The sequence below is a fragment of the Pelodiscus sinensis genome, chromosome 7, assembly GCF_049634645.1.
Source record: "Pelodiscus sinensis isolate JC-2024 chromosome 7, ASM4963464v1, whole genome shotgun sequence".
Classification (NCBI taxonomy): domain Eukaryota; kingdom Metazoa; phylum Chordata; order Testudines; family Trionychidae; genus Pelodiscus; species Pelodiscus sinensis.
This window is the reverse complement of record NC_134717.1, coordinates 32,432,537-32,441,730: the sequence shown is the minus strand read 5'-3', so window position 1 is coordinate 32,441,730 and position 9,194 is coordinate 32,432,537. Positions and strand designations below refer to the sequence as shown.

General features: G+C 44.4%; 1 protein-coding gene across 1 annotated transcript in view; it reads right to left on the bottom strand.

Annotated features, from left to right (window-relative positions):
* Positions 1–3,970: 3,970 nt before the first annotated feature.
* DAPL1 (death associated protein like 1) overlaps positions 3,971–9,194 on the bottom strand; it is a 9,921-nt gene continuing 4,697 nt past the window's right edge. The window contains exons 3-4 of the mRNA XM_006126838.4: positions 5,980–6,043; positions 3,971–4,248 (exon numbers count right to left, since the gene is read on the bottom strand). Coding sequence (XP_006126900.1) covers positions 4,126–4,248; positions 5,980–6,043 — 187 coding nt within the window. The 3' untranslated portion in view covers positions 3,971–4,125. The remainder of the gene's footprint in view (positions 4,249–5,979; positions 6,044–9,194) is intronic.

Genomic DNA, 9,194 nt, shown 5'->3' with positions numbered 1-9,194 from the left:
ACTACAGAACTTAAATGAATAATAATTCATTTAAATTAAAATACAGATGTATATTTCTGATGCCCCTCAGAAGCAGTGCAAAGGCTCGGGGGAGACAAAAGTAAGGCTTCGTCTACACTGTCAGTTTCCCACAGAAAATATGCTATTGCGAGACTCATTGGCATAAGTTGTGATCTCATTAGCATATTTTCTGCCATTTCTTTTTGTGCAAGGGGTTTTTGTGCAAAAAGAAGCAGTGTGGACTTTTTTTTTTTTTGCACAAAACCCCATTTTGCACAAGACCCTTATGCCTCTTCAGGACAGGCATAAGGATCTTGTGCAAAACAGGGGTTTTGCGCAAAAAGGAAACGTCCACACTGCTTCTTTTTGCACAAAAACCCCTTGCGCAAAAAGAAACGGCAGAAAATATGCTAATGAGATTGCTAATGAGTCCCATATTAGCATATTTTCTGCCAAAAAAACTGGCAGTGTAGACAAAGTCTAACAGAAGAGATGGAGGTGGCAGAAGTAATTTCTGTGAAGAACCCTGGGTATGAACTTAGAGAGTGGTTGGGCGTAGGTAGAAGTACGGAACAGGGTTTTTTGGGGGTATATAGCAATATACGGTATTGATAAGGAGCCTTTCCCATACAGACCCTGGATGATTCCTACCTTCTCTCATTCAGTCAGACATATCTGCTCTTATCCCCATGTGTCCCTGCTTTCTGCACACCCACTCAGCTCCCCCTATCTCCTGCACTTCCACTCAGCCCACACCCTAGTCTGTCCCCCACCACTAGTTCTTCTGAACCCAGTTATTTACTCCCTTCTCAACAGCCTCATAGGCCCCATGGTGTCCATCCCTGTATATCTTGTACTTCCTGACCTGGCCCCACAGGCAGGGTGATGTGAAGAACAGAGCCTTTTCTCTGTCTGCGGCTGAGGCTGTTCCCAATCAGGAGCAGCTGCTTTCTGTTTTGGCACCATAGTGGTCCCTGAGGTGTGGTATAACTGCAGCACTTCTGGTCAGAATGGATTTTCTGCTAAGAAAAAAAAATCATAGCATATGAACTCTGCACTTACACAGTAGCACAGAATTCCCCCAGGAATAAAAAACCATCTGCGCCTCACCTGTGGGCCTGCTCTAACTAGGCCTAAACTAGAAGCTTCAAAATTTGTTCTTTCCAAAGGAAAATTGTTCCGTATGGTTAGGGTGACCACATTCCCCATGCCAAATATAGGACACCAGGCTACATCTACACTGCAGGCTTCTTGCACAAGAACCATTTTGCACAAGAGTTCTTGCGCAAAGGGGCTTGTGCACGAGCACGTCCACATTGCCATGTGCTTTTGCACAAGAGTGTCCGTGTGGGACCCCAACAGGGCTGACAGAGGGATGGAGTGCAGGACGTGGGCAGGAGAAGGGGTGTAGGTGTGAGGTCTGGATAGGAGATAGGGTGCAGGAGCAGGCTATCTGGCCAGAGAGGGGAGCAAAAGCAAGGGAAGATACAGTGTATGTCCAGGAGGGTGAGTGCAGGAGTAGGGTTTCTGGCTGGGGGTGGGTGGGTGCAGGCAGGGGGCATGTGTCTGCTTACAGGGGAGGGTGCAGGAGCAGTCTTGGCACGGGGCGGTATGTCAGAGGGCTGGGAATGCAGGGGTCCAGGCATGAGGGGGACACTCACTTGTCTTCATGTGTCTGTACACTGCTGTTCCCTCAGTTGAGGGAGGAGTGCTTCTTCCCTGCAAGCCACATCACACAGCAAACCTCCGGGCTCTCTCCACCCTCTCTCCCCAACAGCAGGAACCTGGTGCTGGCGCTCCAACCTCATGAGGGAGGGAGGGCAAGGCTGAACTGCCAGCAAGGGCTCCCCACTGCAGGGTGAATGAGGGGGTTGAGGTCAAGCCACAGACCACCTGGAAGGTAGCCATGAACCACTAGTTTGAGAACTACTGCTCTAGAGCAGGGTGAGGAAGCTTTTTGGGTCAGGGGCCACCGACCCACAGAAAAATCAGTCAGGGGCCACACACACAAGTGAGAAGCCAACAAAAATAAAAACCACACCAACCCCTCACTGACATGGCCCCTGACTGGGAAGGAGAAAGACACTCCCTACAGTCCCCTCACACACCAGAGCCTAGTGGGGCCCAGGCAAGTAGATTTTGTGGCTCCAGTCCGTCAGGAGGCGTGGGCTCCTGAATGCTAGGAGGAGAGGGGAGGCCGGAGCTGGATCCTTGCAAGCCGGAGGCTGCTTCCAGCCCCTGTGCCTGAGGTTCCCCACCCGTGCTCTAGAGCAACATCAGCCAGGGAAAAGCAGGTGGTAACTGTCAGATCGGCTTCCAAATTTACTCCCTCTGCAGCTATGGGAGTTTGCTGCTGTCCATGAGCTCCGTGCTAAGGAGGGTGGGTAAGAGGCTGAGCAGGCCCCATTTCCAGGTCTGTCAGGGATTGGCTGAAGTGAGCACAGTTGCTGTCTGTCAAATGGTTGAGGCAGACCTTCCTATGGTCCGTTTCCACAGCCAGCCATGGGAAGCAGAGTGCAAGCTGGTTAATACTGTTCCTGGTGGATACCTTAATCAAATTTGGGCAGATTTTCACAGGACAACTTCAACCCAGCCAAATTTCAAAGTCATTGCTGCAAAGCAACAGAGATGCTCAAGCTCTCTTAATGAAACAGTTGTAAACATTTTAATTACATGAAGAAAACAAATTTTTCCTAGTCTTTCTGAAAAAAAAAAAGGTTAAATTGTTGCTGATAGGCTAAATTTTATTATATAATAAAATAAAATTTAGCCTATGGCAGGCACCCAAGATGGAAAGTTTCTGCCTGAATGGTTGTAGTCAGGCAAAGTTACAAGCAACCGAAAAATGAATCTTAACGAAAAAGTGTGGGACAACCTACTTGAAGGAGTCATTCACTGCCTGTGCCACATTCTGGAGGTCAGGTAGTCACATTATTTAATACAATCTGAGACTTTAACAAAGTTATGTGCTGTAGGTATCTACACTGAACCATTTTCCCCTAAAACTTTCCACCATTGGCCATTAGTAGAACCATTCTACCTTAGATCTCCCATCATTGCCACCAGAAGCTAGAAAAATACACCATGTTGCAATGGTGGGAAGTCTTAAGGAAAACATCTTGTTGCTAACTAGTGTGGTAGCCACTAAGTTCCCAGGATGTTATACAGGCAAGTTGGGTCTTCTACTGGAGTAATTTCTGTTAGTGAGAGAGATAAGCTTTCACTCTTACAGAGAGCCCCTTTCAAGGTCATCTGTATAGCTCAAAAACTTCTGTCACCACAAATGTAAACTAGGCAACTGGTGGCACAATTAAGACTAGAATAAATTTTCAAAGACAACATCTTAGTATATTACATTATGTTAGAGCCACGTTCCTGCAGTTCACGTCCTCATATGACCACTATGAGAAGACGTGTAGAGAAACATTAAGTAGTCATCTAAGATCATTGGGCCATACTTAGTCCAACTCTCCCATTCATGGAGGTAAAGAGACACAAGGTGTTCATTCTCTTGTGCCCCATATTGTAGGGTGCAGCACTGAGGGTACAATAAAGGAAATCAGCCTCTTTACGACTACTACTTTCCTTCCTTTCTATGTGGTCAGCAGTGGGAACAGCTGTGCTGGAGAAGTAATTTGTACCAACCCTACATCTGGCACAAAATTAAGTCTTCATTATCCAGCCGTGGCATCAGATAACAGCTGGGAACTGTGCCTCTATGTCTGCTCCTGGAGCAGCCCAACTTTACACAGGACTTGTTATTGAGACATGATTTAATCCCTGTAATACAGAGAGCAACCCTTTGTCAGTGTGTATGGGGAGGGGGAGAGGAAGTAGAGGGGGAAAGGAGACTTGATAAAAAAAAAACAAAAAAAACAACACTTTTCTGTGATAGGTTGCTCTAAAAATTTCAAGGTAGACTATTCTATAAAAAACAGGTGGGCTTGTTTCTTGAAAAAGAAGAAGTTAGTATACTTATGAAGTGTTTTATTGCCAGAAATAGAATACAATACAGTTCAGCCAGCCAATATTTCCCTCTGTTTTGGTCCTTTTGCAAACATTAAAGAGCCGACTGCGGTTAGAGAAGCGCATTTTCAAGTAGAGATGGCTATTTTGCTTTACATCTTAACATTTCCGAGGTTGTTGGATAATGCATATTCTTCTGGGCCATATAATCTTCTCCAGGGTTGGTCGTGGTTTTTGATGAGCCACTTGTGCTGCAGCTGCTGCAGGAAATTTATGGCTGATCTGAAAGATTAGAAGAAAAATCACAACACATTTTCTGCTATTCTTCTGCTGAATTGCATCTTGAAAGATTGTTTAAAGCTTGTATATTTTAGGAGAACAATCTTAAGTGTCTACCATTGAAATGAACAGTGTACACCTGAGACATGGCAGCTCCATATGACTGCCTAGCAGTGAAAGACTCCCACCCGGTTTTCATCATCTGCACTGGATACATACCAGAGCCAAAGTAATGTCAGCCAGGTTAACATGCAAATAAATGACCCAAAAAGAGAGAGAGACACACACACAGAGACATTAAAGCTACTACAAGGGTTGCCAAGCTGAACCATCAGCATTCTAGCTGTTGCTAAAGTCACTCTCAATCTTTCAAAGTTCCAGTAGTTACAATAGTAACCTATTGTGATATCTGAGAGTTCCCTGTGTGTGTGGGGAGGGAGGGGGGGAGGAGAGGGAGGAAAAACACATTTGAACAATCTGGGAGGTCAGAAAGAGTGGAAGGAATGCTAAATTAGAAGAGTTAGGAGACAGGCCAGAGGGAGGAGAATGAAGAGCCATGTATACTGCTAGTTCTAAAGAAAAAGGGAAAAAATAAAATTGAGCTAATATAATTACTTGTGTAACTCTGCAGAGCTTCAGTCACACATTTGGGATTTGAACTAATGACAATGTTACAGACATTATTTATATGCTAAAAATGTATTTAATTGAGGCTTCAGTAAATACTAAACAAAACTAAGAACAAAATGGTCTCAGGCTTAGGACTTCAATGACTGTGTGAGAGTGTGATTGAGAAATATATAGGTAGAAACTTTAAAATCCTATATAAATGGAGTGCAAGTTAACATATAAACGGCATGTGGGGTCCTACAATGGAACGCCATGAAATGCTATGGGTAGTAAGCAAAACTGATGGGGAAGAGAGCCCATTGATAGCAGTCTGAATGGGAACAGTAGTATCATGGGAGTATCTGCAAAGGCAGAGGTCAGGAAACAGCACTGGAATCTCCAGTTTTACATTAGTCCTCAGTCATGACAGTGGCATGGACTAGTGGACAGTGCTGAAGGCACTTCTGATATATGCTGCATGTGATGCCCAAGGGGATCACCCATGGCAGTTTTGCTGTCATTGTTTTGCCTTCCTTATGTTTATGTTGCTGTGGCTTTGTCTGCCACTTGTCAGAGCTAACAGAAACCTGTCTTTACAATGTTGTGACCTTCCCTCAGCTGTTTCCTGTAAGTGATCTCCTTGTTTATCCAGGTAGCTCTCTCATCTGGGTTCAGTTCAAGGCACAGGACTAGGATCCAGAAAATCTAGGTTTTATTCCCAGCTCTTGCATCGACTCACCCTCAGTTATTTTTCCTCGCATTTAATAAATCTGAAATTGAGGTTTTTATAAGGGCCACATTAAAGTGTTTTGCTATGCCAAAGATGTGCAGATATTTGTGTTTAACAATACTTACAGTGAAGTACAGAAGAGAATTCAAAGTTATATGTTGGTAAGTTGCATTTTAAAAATATCACAGGCACCATAGAAAAACAGAACATCTCAGCAATTAATTTGTAGTTTAATTCCCTCCACTCCCAAAATACCGACTTAAATCCAGGACATAGTCCCACATCCATCAGATTACAGCAGTTCATATAAGTCAGTTTTATGTTTTAGCGCCTTGTCAATATCAAATTAGAAGACTAAACAGAAACAAGTGCCCTATTTTGCTAAACATACTCACTTTCTCCAATGCATCAGCTAGTAAGACACGCACATTTTGCATTCTTGTAAGAGTAACACTTGTGCTGCAAAGCAAAAATGAGAAAAATACTGATTAAATCCATCTCCCCAAAAGGCTTAAAAAGGATCCTTGCGAATAAAAGTAAGAATAAACATCGCCTTTGTGATTCAGCTATTATTTATCTCTATAGTACTGGGGAGGGAAGAGGTTAAGATCATATTCCTACAATTACCTTTTCCTCTCAATGTGTACTAGATAACAGGAATACATGTCCATGATGCCTGACCCCCCAGAAAGCTTCACTGATGAGGAATAATTTCTTTGTACATTGCTGGGCAGTTTCACTGATACCTAGCAATGTTTCAGGAAGTCACAATGTCGACATTGCAATAAAAGACAGGGCATAGCCATGGCTGGCCTAGGTCAACTGGCTCCGGCTTGCTGGCCTTAAACTGCGGGGCTAAAAACTGCAACGTGCATGCTGGGGCTTGGCCTGAACTTCAGGCCTTGAAACCACCCTGTCTCAAGTGCTCAGAGCCTGGGCTCCTGGTAGAGCCTGCAGGTGTAAACTGCAATTTTTAGCCCCACATCCTGAGTCAATTGAAACGCGGTTCCATAGATTTATTTTATTGCCATGTAGAGAGATCCTCAGAGTTCACATTTTTACTCACACTCCCAGTCTCAAAACTGGGTCTATTAAGGAAAACATGACTAATTTGACAAAATAAAAAATAAAAAGGTCCACTGTAATTTGAAAATTTGTCAAGCTCTGATGGCTTACATCAAAACCATGCACCACACTGTTTTGCACTGCATATTTCCAGTGCAAAATTAGACATTTTATCAAAATTCAGATTAAACCAAGATTTGGAGGCAGTGAAATCATATGAAGTCAAATGGCAACAATATTTATGTGAAATTCTCCAACAAACAAAAAATTGTAGATTTCACATAGATTTTGTGATACTAAAGTTTGTTATCTGAGTGAGTGCATATATTTGAAGCATTTTCTCTTAAGGCTACACTGTTCCCATTTGTAGAGACATCCAATTAGGAGGAAGACTAGGACTGATTATTTGTCTGTTGCTACCCATACTGAAGTAGCGATGTTAAAAAGACAATTATCACGTGAACAGGAAGATGCAACTACAGCTAGGTTTGTTTGTTCTGTAGATCCAGCAGTAACAAGTGAACTTCCCAATGGTGAATTTAAAATATTTCAACAAACAGACATATCAACCAAGAGCCAGATCCTACTACAGTCAATGATACTGAATAATTCCTTCCCTGGTGTGACTGCTTGCAAAGTCAAAGAACTGATGGCAGTAGAAAGCAGCATAATTAGGACCGTGCGTTATGTACCATTTAACTTTGACCTACCAAAGACAGTTAAAGTAGTCGTTCTCTCGATAGATTTTAAATGGTGAGATTTAAGGAAATTTCATGAATGCATTTCTCATTCAAGGTATCGGACAACATCAACTCATTTCAGATAGGCCTCTTAATGGGTGTCAAATGCTAGTGATTTATACCACCACCAATCTAAGCCCCATTAGAACCAGTGACCTAGAAGATAAAAACTGTCCAGACATGTCTTCACTACGGGACAAAGTTGAATTAAAATACACAACTTCAGCTATGTTAATTGCACAGCTGAAGTCAAAATACCTGATCTCAACTTTTGGCGCTGTCCACACTGCAAAAAGTCGAAGTGAGAACACTCCCTCTGACTTCCTTTACTCCTCGTGGAAGCAGGACTACGGGCATCAACCGGAGTGTCCCTCTCAGTTTGAATTAGTGTTTGCACCATTTCAGGGACATGACTCCCTCCTCCTCCTCCCCCCCCCAAACACCATGGGTGGGAGGTGTAAGGGGCCCCCTGCCTCCATTCCTATATTCCCCTCATGTCCACTATCCCCCCTTACCACACTGTCCATCCCCACATACACCCTATCCCGCTTCCTCCCTCCCTACACACACCCTGCCCCCTCCCACAAATTCACTGAGCTTCCTCCCCGCTCCAGGAGCGCCAATGGGCCAGGCAGAACAGCTCCAGCCATGTGCTGTGACTCCTGCTGCCATCCCCAGCCTCTCCACATGGGCCTGTTGGGGTAGCTGTGCTCCGTGGTGAGCCCAGAGAGCCTGGAGCACAGAGTGGCTGCTCAGGAGAGCTGGGGAAGCAGCCTGGTGCAAGACCTGCCCAACTCCCGGCGGGCCCAGGTGAGCACACCTGAGCCCAGGCCGTAAACAGCCAAATTGTGCAGCAGGCACGTAGGCCAGGAAAGCTGGAGGCAGGGCTCAGAAATAGGCAGACACTGGTCCAGGGTGTGTGGGGATGGAGCCATCGCCCTCCGCCCATTTAATGGAGTAGTCATGTAGTGAGGGTTTCTGCGGACCCAGAGTGACGTGCTGATGTCACCTTGTCATCCTGTAGGAAAAGTTATTTAATATATAGAAAGATTACATCTTGAAAATAAAGTTCACTATCCCCTACATAAAATATACTTCAGCAATCATTTCTTTCTTTCTTTCCAGTTTCTAATGGATTTTATAATTAGCTCTTTGTTTACTAGTATTGTGTGCCAGAATCAATGTGTCGCCTCAGTTTAGTTCCAGGAATAGTGTTTTAGTTCATTGTCTTCAGAGCCAGCAAGTCTAATTTTTGTGGGTCTGCCAAAACGATTAGTGGAAATTGGTTTCTCAACTTTGAGAGCAGCAAAAAAAGAAAAAAAAAATCTATAACTTAGATGATTTCCAGCAAATTATAGCATTTTAAAAGAGATCAGATGTATGGCCAAAACTTAGGTTAAATTGCCAAGTCAGCCACAGATTTCCTATGTGACCTTTAACAAGTCATTCTGTTAAATGGAGATGTAGGGTAGGTCAAGAACCAGCAGCTCTGGCCCCACTTCAAGCTGCTCCGGCCCTGCCACCGCACCAGCCTGTGGGCAGTGAGGTGGCTGCTCCTGCCAGCCAGACCCTCTGGTGAACTCATAAGCATGCCACTGAGTAGTCATGAGGAGTAAGGGAAGCCGATGGGAATGTTTGTTCCTGTTGGCCTCCCACAGTGAGGACGGTGCCAACTATTCCACGTAGCAGGAGTTATGTATCTTAAGCCGACCTTCCAGGTGTAGTGTAGACCTGGCTTAAGGTACAGCGGGAACAGACCCTGGAACAGCCCAGGGTCAGTCGGGTGCTTAAAGTCACCTTAGACC